This window comes from Watersipora subatra, chromosome 4 (assembly GCF_963576615.1).
Source record: "Watersipora subatra chromosome 4, tzWatSuba1.1, whole genome shotgun sequence".
NCBI classification, from domain to species: Eukaryota; Metazoa; Bryozoa; class Gymnolaemata; order Cheilostomatida; family Watersiporidae; genus Watersipora; species Watersipora subatra.
In genome coordinates, this window is record NC_088711.1 from 54643256 (window position 1) to 54657624 (window position 14369).

At 31.9% G+C, this 14369-nt stretch overlaps 1 protein-coding gene across 1 annotated transcript; it reads right to left on the bottom strand.

Annotated features, from left to right (window-relative positions):
• Window positions 1–12393: 12393 nt before the first annotated feature.
• LOC137393256 (uncharacterized) lies at window positions 12394–13903 on the bottom strand. The gene is made up of 2 exons (XM_068079718.1): window positions 13766–13903; window positions 12394–13269 (listed from the first exon to the last, which is right to left on the bottom strand). The coding sequence occupies exons 1-2, from the start codon at window positions 13867–13869 to the stop codon at window positions 12918–12920; spliced, it is 456 nt and encodes a 151-aa protein (XP_067935819.1). The 5' UTR covers window positions 13870–13903; the 3' UTR covers window positions 12394–12917.
• Window positions 13904–14369: the final 466 nt, after the last annotated feature.

Sequence of the window (14369 nt, forward strand, 5' to 3'; positions counted from 1 at the left end):
CATAAACTTCAAGAAAACTCGGCAAAATTGATCGTGGGTAAAACGCTCAAAAGAAAAAGATGTCTTTTCTTTTGAGCATTTCAACAACGATCAAGTTTTGCCAATGTCAATCTAAAAAAACGTCCTGGCAATAACATCACCTCAAACAACAAACCAATCTCAAGGGATAGAAAAATTTCTATACTTTTTGATAAAAACGTTTTAAACTTTACATTAGAAGCATTTAAATTGAAACAAGCCATTTGTGCTTTTGATTTATATTATAGTTTGCATATGTACATGTATCTACTAATAAATAAGTAAATACGTGGACTTGTGACAGTGCTCTGATAACTTGAATGTTGTCCCGTGAAGTTCGAGTTATCCATGTTTGACTGTATATATATATATATATATATATTTGAAAAATTATTGCGAAAAAAGTAAACTTTTAGTAGTTGCGTTACAAATCTGTTTCGTGCGAAGCACTCCTCAGACTGAGGATGCTAACATTTTTTAAAATTTTAGCAATCCTCAGACGCAATTGTACTAAAAATTGTACTAAAAAGATTTTAGTACAATTGCGTCTGAGGAGTGCTTCGCACGAAACAGATTTGTAACGCAAATACTAAAAGTTTACTTTTTTCGCAATAATTTTTCAAATATTTCATACTCCACTAATAATCTTTTAGGTTTTTAGTGTAGAGTTCTCTTTTTATATGCTTTTGCACTTGCTTTTAGTTAACATATATATATATATATATATATATATATATATATATATATATATATATATATATCTATAGTAATTGTTGTATATATATATCTATAGTAAATGTTGTATATATATATATACAATGTAAGTATATATATGTATATATATACAATGTGAATATATATATACAATGTATATATTTATATATTTATATATAAATACATGAATATAACTTAATATATAGTGAATTAGAGGGCCTGAAAACATTACTTTTTTGTTGCAGATCATAACCCAACTAAAGTTAGAGAATGAGTTTTACTTGACTGAAAGGAGAAAATTCCCTCTATATGAAGCATCCCGATATTACTTGGAAGTTGTGGGAATTTAAACCTTCTTCTATTATACAAATTCATATCTTATGTGAAAGGCTACTTTGTCAAGTATTGTTAAAGCATTTCTATGAATTTTATGTTATCCTCATTAAAATAAAATTTGAGGAAGCAAGAAATTGCAAACAAGCTGTAACAAATTTAACACAATTCACTGTGAGTCAGCTTACCAAAAACTCTTATATCTGAAGGAAAGATAGTCAATCCTACCAAAGAAAACACAAAAATAAACTACAATTTACACGTAAAGCCAATTTAAATAGTTCTGCATAGATATTTGTATTAATCAAGAAAATACATATTTACATATTATTTTTAGTAGTGGCAGTCTTGTGGGTCATAAGAGATTTTCATGCGTGCTGCTTAAGTGGAGATGATTAATACCGTATAAAACCTCTAATAGGCCACCACCTTCTATTTGAAAGCTACCTCTATTTGACTGTCACTTTGAAAATTTTTGATTGTGATGAACTCATGCTATCTCTAAAGATCAGTAGAAAAGTGTCTGCAAAACCATATTTGTAGTGAATCGCTACATAAATAACAATCAATTCTCTCGTTGCCCAATTATAAAGCTTTTTCATGGTTTTTTTCTTAAAACTTTGAAAGCAACACCATAGAAAAAATTACAAACTTTCTCAAGCTAATATTACATTCTTGTTTAACGCAGTCTTGATACTTTGAAGTGCGTGTATGACAATAGTTTACACTTACGATGGTAAATAAATGACTAGTTTTAGGCCAAAGCAACAATCAGAATGCAGCCATCCGAGCAGACGGTGCAAATATTTTGGTTTTGAAAACAGATATTTTGTTTCTGCATGTAATATAAATATGGTTTATTTTTGTCACTTCATAAAATTCATGAATATATATGTGTATCATTTGATAGATTATCAATCTATAACTTATAAATATGCAGATTTATAGCATGTTACCGTACAGGATGAATTTATTCGCGGATTTATATTTCGCGAAAATTGTCTTTTCATGCATATTCGCAGATGAATTTATTTGCGGCTGAAAACTGCCACTCTCTAGGAAAAGTTAACTCTATTGCGACTAGTAATATAGTTATTCCTACGCATGCGCATACCGCGTGTTCCGGTTTATATTTGGCTTACAACTGTGAAGCGATCATGCCAAGCTACGGTTAACAATTTTTGCTGCGTCCAGAGGTTTTTACGAATATTCATCGCTTTGGAGGCCTTTGATAAGCCAAAAACTTGTGGTAAGTAATGAGTTTATCACATTTACTAAATTAGTTGAATTTTACTTTGGTTCTTTGGTAAAACGCAATACTTATTTTTTCCATGAATACCGCTTCATTATTTGTTTTAGTGTGAGAGAGAGATTTTTCATCATACACCGAAGAACAATGATTGCAAGGGTGGTAGATGTCATTCTTAGAAGATCACCAATCATTCAGGGAAGTCTGGAAATTGAGGTTGAATTGACCGCAGCTACTTACAAGGAGAATATATCTGTTTTTAAAAAAGGAACAAAAACACCTTTACGAGCGCAAATCTTTGGCCAACCGGCAGAACTTTGCGATAGTAAGCCACGAAGAGAGTTCTGATGATAACTTCCTTATCAGCCATGTAGTAGCGAGAGAATCGCCTTCAACATTTACCCAAGACAGTGACAGCGACAGAACTGCCAGTCAGAGAGCACCCTTACACGCTAGTATTCACATATCAAGAGTACCAGTTTAATCTTATTGCTAGACAACCGCCATACGAACTAAACTGTTAATATCTACTCCATCGTTTGTAAAATTTTATTTGTATTTGAAATATTTTATTTCTACACTCAAGTTTGTAATAAATTATAATATATCTATACATGAAATCAAATACACTGTATATAAATTAGTCATGTTTGCTGCAGCGATATCAAGGAGTTGTTGTCGGTTGACTGGTTGCTTCTCTGCCAATATTCCTGCCTTGATGAATATTATTACTTGTCTCTAGTTTTCGTAATCGGAGTAGGTTGTTTCAATCTCGATCTGCAGTAAACACAAAAAAGAAAAAATATTATCGAGTGTTAAGGAAGTATCAAAACAATAGCTGAAGTATTTAATGAAAGCGATCAGTTTTTAAACAAAATAATTAACTAATGCAGTTGATTACGGAAAAACGTATCTGCTCTGCAAATCAAATACATACCATAATGTCCAGATCAGAATCATGATCGTCCTCAACTTTGGTATTAGAGATTGATGGAGTTGATTTTAATGTAAAAAGACTAAGAGAGCTTTTTGCGATGCTGAAGCCATGCTGAATAACTTGTGAAAACCTAGAATAATTTTGTAAAGTTTGATGCAATGGCAATAAAGCTCGAAACTCGGCGATGATTTTAAAGAAGTTTTGGAACTTGGCTACGTTTAGTACTTCTGCCCAGCGGCTATTTTCGCGATGACGCTATTCTGCATATTTTGTGACAACTTTGAATAATTTTGTAAATAAATGTGATGCATTGGCAATGGTGTTAGCTCAAAGCTCAGGCAATGATTTTAAAAATGTTTTAGAACTCAATTACGTTTAGTATTTATATTAAAAACTAGCCTAGCGACCAGTTTTCAATTTGATGCAGTAGTTATTCTCTCTTGTGATTAAAAATAGAACTAATTATTCATGGAATTTAATAATTACCGGAATTGACTGTTCGCGAAATCGCGAAATTTTATGACCAACGAATATTTTCATCCTGTACGGTATTTAACAGCAACCATGCGGCTATCTTAACACGACTTGAAATGGATCGATGCTCATAACTGAACTTCTATCCACGTAAAAAGCTAGTTTTGGCTGCAAACTGTAGCAAAAATACCAGTGAGAGCAATGAGCTTTTATGCAAAATTGTTGAATATAGATATATGATGAAAATATGTGTTCAAATTTAGAAAAACAATTTAAAAATAGTAACAAATTGCAAAAAAGGACACAGGCTATAATATTATCGGAGGCCAATTGCGAGCAATAGATATTCACTAGTAGAGATATCTCTCGGTTTCTCGATGCATATTTATTAATAAATATTTGACAAGTTGGAGGTAAGTTAGCAGTTTATTGCATCCAAAAGGTTTAATATTGGTCCACCGGTAAACGAGAGCAAAATATAGGCAACATTCGCTTTCCCCGTAATAGGGCTAAATTTATCTTCCCAAAAATCTGACAAACTGCTTGAAGAAAAACTTTGAAGGCCGCCTCCAGTTGACCACCACTACAGAGGAAGTGCTAAAGAATAAAACGCCATAGGGTTCAATTTGAGGTTTTTCGTTCCGTGTGAAATTATTCTGCTTGTTCCCAAACTTGTTGGCTGGTACAGTTGTCAGGTTGCAGGCTTACCGGGCCATAAGTTGTAAGTTTGAATTCTATACTAGGAAATCTTATACGTTTTTCTAACCTCCAACTCGGATCCAAATAGACAGACAAACAGATGAACAGATGAACAGACAGACATAACTTTTACTATATGGTAAAGATTACATATATATAGCGTTAAAAGAATTTACTACTAGCCATATTTGAGCAAATGTGTGACTGTTTGCTTACTTAAAGCAGCAAAGTCTCTGCTGACTTGGGTAGGTAATTATGATTTCCTTAAGCTAACAGTCAGCCTTGATTCACTCATGATGGTGAGAGTTGAATAACTAGAATATCCTAAGGAGAAACTGATAATAGTTTTGTGTGTCTTACTCTGATCACAGTATAAGCTGGTTTAATGATAGAAATATTTATAATTGTTCCTTCAACTTCTACTCTCTCCAAAAAGCAAGAAGTAACCGGTTTGCATCAAGCGTTTTTGTATCAAAACTTTTCTTGGGTAATTGTTACATTTTACCAATCAAAATTTATAGCTTGTTTCATTATTGATTTATTTAAAAACCTACTTTAGAATGATAAATACTAGAAAATGTTTTACAATATAAAAAATTTGGAGTTATGGTCACTGACAAAGTTAAAAATACAAATGTTTACTATAAAATATTTATACAATTTTTTAAAGCGTTGCAAACATATAATATTGTTGAATTTTAGTAAATGTGTCAGACATGTAGCTGTTGGGCTCTCAATCTTCCTCTAAACACGTCAACGACAATTTGATCAACAAAATTTAAATTTGATTTAAAAAACATCAGGTTGACAAAATTGATATAAATTGATCAAAAAATGATAAGAACAAATCTGTTTGTTAAGCTTTTGCAGCTGCTTAAGACAAACATATCATAAATTGGGGGTTATACCTGTAGATGCAGTGAGTGAATTTCTTCTGTTAAGTTTCCATGCCTTCAAATATGATTAAAATGACCAAATAAAATTCAAAATGACCATATTTGGATCAAAGATCCAATATGGATAAAAGATCCAAATATGGTCATTTTTTCTGCATTAAATCTGCTTTATGTTATTTACTACATATTATATTAATACATTTGATTGCAAATATTATTAATTAGAGGATACAAAAGTAAACGAAATTTCTGCAGAAAATATCTAACAGTGGTTTTTTATCTGTTGCATCTATTATTCATGTTAACAACAACTCTTGAATTGTTGTAAAGCTATTAATCATTTTTTATTGGAAATATTAGTGTACTAATACTATTATATTATAAAATTATTATATTAATTTTATATTAATATAATATTATATTATATTGAAAAGATAAATAAAAAGTAACGGTACTATAACATGTGTTTAATATTATAGAAGAACCTGTCTGTCCACCTTTGCACTGCCCACTTTTGGACTGTGAGCGAGGAGTCATCACTGACAGAAATGGCTGCCCTAACTGTCGATGTGGTAAGTGTTCTGATTGGTTGAATTGCCGTCTGACTCTGAAGCCTAAAATGACGTAGTAACGTTTTATTTTTCATATTCAAATTACTAGTATTATTCTATTTACAGTTCCATGTGCTGTACCTGGATGTACCAACACTTGTGAATATGGGCGTGTCCAGGTTAGAGGATGTGACACATGCGAATGCAGTAAGTCACTTTAAAAATAGTACATGCTTGCTATAGACTCTACCGTACGACTATTAATTATTTATGTGTTATGCTAAGTTGCTAAGTATAATTAAACATTTATCAAACATTTTATTAAATTAAGTTTGCACCTATATTTGAATGCTGAAACACATATTTATTTATGCACATAATAATAACAATAAACAATGACAGTAATAGTAATAATGGTAGAATCAGTAGTAAAAGTATAATAGTAATAATAGTCGTAACAGTAATAAGCAATAATACAGTAATAATAGACAATAATAAAATTATAATAACGAGAATAATAATAGTAATAATAATTATAATAGTTGAAGTGAATAATTTTGGTATGGTACATCAAGTACTATTGTCTGGATCTACAAATATGTCCTAAAGAGTCACATGCATCCTGAACGAGTGAAACTGGATCAATGGTAGAGTACATTCCTGCTAATGCCATGATATGAAAGTATCAAAAATAATAATTATATTCTATGTAATTTGAATATAAGCAGATAAATTATAACAATTATTCTGGTTGTTTTTGTAAATAAACTTTATTCTCAAACAAAAGGTTATGCAGGTAAACCTCAGCCTAAGATCACCTTACAATAATAATCTAACATATAACATATGAATAAAACATTGCTATGGTTCCATATCTAAAGTAACTTTTAACCCAGTCTCTTGAAAGTTGTTGTTTTGTGAGTGAAAAGAATATACTTGTGCAACTTTAAAAATTGTTTTGAAGTTGGAAGCTTATAATATGAGTGTTCATTTTGACAAGTGGTTAATTCTTTTTAATAATTCTAGTCTTAATTGTAGATCTTTGAAACTGCATATAAAAAACTAATTGTTTTTGTGCAGAGCCAAGACCCTGCCCTGCTATCGAGTGTAGTCAGCAATGCTCTAATGGCTATGAGACAGATAAAAATGGCTGCCAGACTTGCAGATGCAGTGAGTATTTTATAGTTTCACTAATTATAGTTATTATTTGTTCTGTTTTAAATTTAGATGACTTTGTATATAAAGTAGGACACCAACATATTGTACTCAAATGCTATCTGGCACTAATCACAATTAGTAGAGAATAAAGAAGCCTGGTGTATGAATGTATGTGAATGTTTTTTTTATGTCTGAGGTGATCTGACTGCTAGGATGTGTTATGGTTAAACATTGACAAAACTTGATCACAAACTCGAAAGCAGTCAGATAATATTTGAAATCAAAAGCTATCACAAATGATGGAGAAATATCAATACTTTCTGATAAAATATACTAAAATCTTGTGTAAGTTTATCTTCAAAGATAACAATCAGGGTACATTATAAAGTACATTGTAAATCACCAGCTAAATATTACTAATTATTTGCTTGTTGTATTATCAACAGATTAATTATGTGATACCATTGCAACATGGTCTGACCAACTGTAACAATTGGTAGCCCTAAAATGAGCATCAGGATGAGTAAAGTGGCCAAATTACCATAAACACAGATATGCTGTAATGAAATAATTCCATCACCTCTGCTATAAAATAAGGCTGAGAGGCTTTTGCTTTATTTTGCCAAAAACATAAATTTCTGCATTTTATGATGCACAGTTTGTGGTTATTTAATAGATTAACATGGCTCCAGTTAAAGTGCCAAGGGGAAAAAATGGCATGAACTATTAGGTAATCTCATAATATTTGATAGCATCCTAAATCAACAGCTAAAAATAAAAACAAATGTAAATGTTTTAAAACTTTGTCAAACAACTGTAACTTTTAAGCTATTAGCCTAGGACATTGCCAATGGAATATTCCACTAAGCTAGTTAATATATATATATATTTATATATATTTAACATATATATATATATATATATATTTATATATATATATATATATATATATATATATATATGTATATATATATAAAATTGTTTCCTCACCCCGAATACCCGGATGGGTGGTAAATTCTGCTCTAACTCGGGTCTCCTTCCAGAGACCTGGGAGTTTGAGCACTCGCCTCAAGATCTTAGCTGTTCCCAATAGCGCACTTTTCTGCAACTCACCTGAGTTGATTGCTGTTGGTATTTGGGCAAGCCACATTTTATGTGTCGGTGTTATTGCGCCCAGTGCCCCAATGACTACTGGGATTACAGTCGTTCTTACATTCCAGCATTTTTCAATTTCTTTTCCAAGAGGGAGATATTTCTCTAACTTTTCTTTTTCTTTGCTGGCTATATTGTAGTCATTGGGTACTGCTATATCTATTATAGTAGCTCTCTTGTTCTCCTTGTCTACCTCCACTATATCTGGTTGGTTTGCTAGGACATGCTTGTCAGTTTGGATGTAGAAGTCCCAAAGGATCTTAGTCTGGTCATTTTCATTGACCTTACCAGGAGCTTCCAACTAGTGTTGGGGTTTATTAAGGCCATACTCATCACATAGACTTCTATACACAATACCTGCGACATGATTATGCCGCTTAGTATATGCGTTCCTGCCTATATATATATATATATATATATATATATATATATATATATATATAGAATATATACAAATTTTTTGGTTTCCACATTGAAGCAAGGCTAAAACTGTTCTTCACTCAGAAGAGATTTGCAAACAGTTAGAAGTTATTAATATTAACAAGTTTTCATTTTCACTGATAATTGAGATTGAAATCCATTCTCTCTGGTGTTTGTCCAAATTATGAACTGTGAGTATTAAACTTTTGAACTCTTGTATTAAAGATCAATGCACTAACACAACAGATGAAAAAACTATCAGCAACAATAAAGGATAATATTTTGCTTTGTGAAAGTTTCCATTGATTGTAGTTTTTCACCAATTACTGAAGGTGTACCCAACATCCTTTTAGAGAACCATACCAGAAAATGCTACTCTACCGTTACTTCAGATCTAAACAATATTAGTTCCCACAAATATTTTTTTCTCTTGTACATGTAAATTTTTTTATAAATTTTTTTCATTTTTTTATGTTGCCGTACCTTAACATAAGAAGGAAAAGCCTTGAATTTGGTTTCTCTGCATGAAGTTGTTAAATGATTTATTCAGATATTTAGGAGGAACTGAACGTTAGCAAAAATTTCATTAGTTATTTGCAATTTAACTGACATAGCAGTAATTTAAAACGTTCAAATATAAAAAGTTAAATGTTAGAAGTCTTGTTAACATTTATGTTTTTGGGTGAAAATATTAGGGATATTTTCCGGGCTATCAAAACATGACATTATGTGAAAATTGGTTGATTATTTTTTGCCTTTAAAACTCTGGATTAGATTAAACTACTAAAGTTTGTGCCTTGGTTTCAGCGTCTAGTTGTTCTTGTTGACAACCAATAATGCACTGTTAGCTTATAAACTAGCAGAAAGTACAATTTATTTTAACTGAAATGGCTGTCATTTTAGTTTCAGGTCCAAGCCAGTGGAGCGCATGGGGCCCCTGGTCTAGTTGCTCTGGTACTTGTGGACGCAGAACCAGAACCTGCTCAGGCAAGAAATGCCCTGGCAAAAACTTTCAAAGAAGATCATGCCGAAATCGAAACTGCCAAGGTAATATTCCTCTAAAGTAGTAAAGTTCCTAACATTGCCATTGATCAAAAGTTGGCTTTTTACTCAATGGTCTGTGCTAATAGTAAAATTTCTTTTTCAAAAGTGGTCGAGATGAGAAACCAGGAAGATGTCCGGCCCTTCGGTCTCCCAATGTGGATCACAAAGGATCATGCATTAGAGACTCTGACTGTGATGACAACCTGAAATGTTGTAACTTGAGAGATGGAGTCAACGTCTGCGTTGCACCAGTGTGAGTATCATATAAACTGTTATTCTGGCAGTTTGGTTCACTGTACGAAATCATCAGTTGTGATACCTAACTACACAGTTATTCGTGGATGTACCAGACAATTGATCAGCGTACTTGGTAGAGTGTTGGCCTGATAAGCTGAAGGGTGGGAGTTTGAGTCCAGTTTGGAGCAATCTTTTTTGTTATTTTTTTTTAACATCCGAGTGTGGCTTCAGACAAATGAACAGACGAACACAACTTTTATTATAGTGAACATTCTATATTATTGGTTTCCATAATATCCACTTTTGAAATATTACCAATAAATTTTTTAAACAATGCAATAAATATTGGTTCTGCATGGCCCAGTTAGTATATATATTATACTGCAATTGTGCTGTTTTAGAATAGCATATTATTAAAATAGGAATACAGAATACATAAACTTTAAGTAGAGCAAGTAGTTGGTTGGATGGAAGCCAGAAGAAAGTAAGAACTCAAATTTGGTAAATAAGAGTCAACTTTTCTGGAATTTCGTTTTCGTTTTTATGATAGAGCTTCTGTCTTTTAAAAAACAACTTTTTCAACCTCTCATCTTTGCAACTCTCCTATGACAGTTTATTACAGCCGCTGATTTCTCTGATATAAAAAAGAAATAGGTAAACAATAACGAAGCAATATTCTATATTCGATATCTACGAAGAGAAGAAAGATAAAAGTACGAGATGATACGAAGAGAATGATGTAGATAAAAGAAAAATTAAAAAGTGTAAAAAGAAGTAAATGAAAATAATATACATAAAATAAGTGACAAAATAAATCACTAAAATTTTTTTGTATTGTTCTAGTTTTAATTAATTGTTTAAATCTTTATTAACAAGTCAAAGTTGAATTATTAAAGTACAAATTTAAATCTATTATTAAAGCTAAAATGTGACTCTTCATTAACGCTGGCTATTTTATACACTGTTAGACAGCATGAAAAGTAAAAACATCTACCAATTGAGACGCTTGGTATGAATAAATAAATCCTATGGCCTGTTTAGTGATTTTGACATTTTATTATCAAACTAAAAAGCACTAAGAGTTCATTAAAAACCCTGGAATCACAATTTCACATAAGCTATGTGTTAAATCAACAGGTTGGGAAGATTTTCTATTTTTCCTTTAGTGATTCTAATCTATTTAAAAACCCTCTTTTGAAATTTTAATGAAACACTAAAAGCAGCTTATATTGTGGTACAATTATATTTTGTTGTTCAATGTCTTTCTGACATCATGAACATTGACAGCAAAGCATTGTTTGCCCTCGACGTAGATTTAGAACGTGAATCTCTCAGTGATACATAAACCTAATACTTTTAGGTTTATGTATCACTTTTAGGTTTAGGTATTTACCTCTCTCAAACATTGTATGTTGCATTTTTATGAGTGTATTGTATAAGGAAATGGCTTTTTATTTGTTTGAATACATGCTGACCTATTTGGATAAATGCCTTTGTTCTCTTACTCTCATTAGAGTCACAAGTGCTTAGTCATGATTTTTAGTCTCAGATATGAAATAACATAAAAGAAACTGCTGTGTTCCCTTTACTGCTGCACATGAGTGAAAACACCAAGTGCAAAGCAATAAGATGTATATATATATTTCAAAAATATATATGAACACATGTGATCAGTGTGTGCGCATAACAACAGAACAACGTGAAAGAGATCTCTGCCCTCTTGTCACATCTGGCCTATTTAAATATATATACATGTATATATTTAAATAATATTTATATTTGAATAAGTATACATCAGCATACATGTAAAATAAGCAGTAAGTCATATGCAAACACACAGAGAGAGTACACATACAACTCTGTTGAAAAGGTACTGTAATAGTCAGTCAGCCAAGGTAGTTTATCATTCAGTTTCGTTTCTACTTAATTTAAACTAAGTTTTGTAACTATAGTGTTATGTAAGGAAGTTTGTAGATTCCATTTCTTATAATTTGCCCCAAAATCTGTTGCACATTAAATAATTATTTGATTCAAGACATTGACATTTTATTAGCGTAGCCGGCGCAACAATATTTATATATAATCCATCGGAATGTGATACGGTTTGTTATGAACATTGACCAATGAGCATCAATTTCCGGAATCGGCAAACGGATGAAAGTTTGCAAAGGTCGTAATTGATGCGTTAGGAGCGATTGATGATCTAAATGACTGCTATAATTGCTACTGACGCTTGTTGCATTCATCTTGAGGGTAGCTCATCAAAGCCTGAAACTGTATCACAATTGACAACAGTTAAAATGAACAAGATAAAATAATGCTCTAACAGATGGGCTGCTGTTTCTAAACAACCTGAACATTCACATCTAAAGAAGTCATCAACTTTTACATTATTAAAGGTAAGATAAATTTTATTATTATTATTTGATGGTGTAGCTGCTGTATATACTAAATTAAAAAAACTTCTAGGAAGTTTGTAAACACCAACATTTTTCACTATGAACCTAAGGGTGGAAGGTATGTTAAATAAAATTAATCTCTGTGATTAAAAAAAAACATTGCTTTTTAATCAGTCAGCCACATAACAGAAAAGTGACTAGAAATAAATTTTCGTTTCTACTTTAGTCAAACTAAAGTTTGATAGTGGAAAAACATTCTCTATATAATAAGGAACTTATTTATAAACTTTTGCCCCAAAATTTCTATGCACGTTTTCGAGTTATTACCAAAATTGTTATCGCAAAAATTTGGCCAATTCGCAATAATTGTCCCTATTGTGCCAAAAAGAAATATTTTGAGAAAGGCTGTTACTATCTTTATAATATATGTGCATAACAATCAAGTTATGTTTAAAATTATATCATGCAAACATGTACTGTTGATTTACCTCTTTTGTAGCAAAAGTAGAATTGTTTCTTATCTGCAAGTAATACAAGACGGACAACACCGAATTCTATATTTAGATAATAAATGTTGACTAAAATTGGATGAAGATTTGACAGAAAATTAGAAAAATAGCCCAATTACAGATTTACTTAATCATCAAAATTATCAAAGTCCTCAAAGTCACTGGAAACATGCTGTGCATTGTCCAAACATTTTTCCTTTGTTGAATCTTCTATGACATTTCTTATTTGTAGACCACTATAATACAGTTCTCTGTTTACATTAGATGCTGAAGACGGTATCGACTGGCTAAGATTACAGTCTACAGAGTCTTCACTAGTTGTTGATGATCTGGCGAGTCGAAGACTGTCATCTGCCACAATATCAGACAGTGAAGCAGTTTCAGCATAGACAATTTCAGATCGAGTTCGGTTTGCAGGCTTGTAAAAGACCAATCTGTCAAACTGCTTACGAAGTCGATACTTTAGCTTAGCTGATGTCCTGTAGCATAAAACAATAAAATCTAAATTTTGTGCTGCATGAGGCGCACAGAACACTTGCTTATTGCTACATAAAATTACAATTTGCACACCGAATGAATACATCTTCTACCTAGTTTGTAAGTCAATCTCAAATGAAACAGCTACTAAACACCTATAGGTAAGTGTTCCAAAATCACATGAAACTAGGACAAACGCAACTTGGTTTTTGGCTGGTTACAATGACACCTAAATGTACGCTCCTCACATTAAAGGTAAAGGAAGTATTTATATCCCGCCTTATGTACCAAAGCTGGTAGTTCAAAGTGGCTATAGTACAATGAAGTGTCACTATCACAGCACACATGACATCCAGTATTTTACACCAAGTATTTAACAACAATGAAAAATACATACATTTAAGAATGCTAAAAACAGAAGTGACAAAATTCATTTAGTAACGAGCATGCCAAAAGCAGTTTTTTTTTAATCACAGAGATTAATTGTATTTAAAATACCTTCCACCCTTAGGTTCATAGTGAAGAAAGTTGGTGTATGTTTGATAACAAGACTTATGATATCGAACCTCGGAGGCTACAGGATCCACGTCTCTTACATACATCAAGATTCTATGATCATTTCTTATTTCAGCTGCTTTCTTCAGCAGCCCTGCAATCCAGTTAAATAATAAAGTATGGAAAAAGATAATTGACAATAATTAATTAAAATGTTAAGGCTGTAAAACATTAACTAATGGAGATTCGAGCTACTATTAATTTCAAGGAATTAGTACAAAAAATATAACTATATTAATATAGGCCTACCGCTGTAAGAGTTTGGGTCTGTGATAATGCTTCCGATTTCCTTTTGTGAGTACGCTTAGATTTTATGAACTTTCCCAACCTTTGACATATAATGCAAGTAGGATCAAGAACAGAGGTTCGTCGACGTGCCCTCACAGTTGAGCTAGAGCGTAAAAGCTTGGCAGTTGGTCCACTTTCAGAGTTTTTAGTTTTCTCCTCATCAGAAGATGGGATGCTCTGGTAAACATAAGTATACTCGTAAGAAAAAAAGTGCTTTATTGGGTACAGGCCTAGTACATGAATATGTAAAGATAATTAG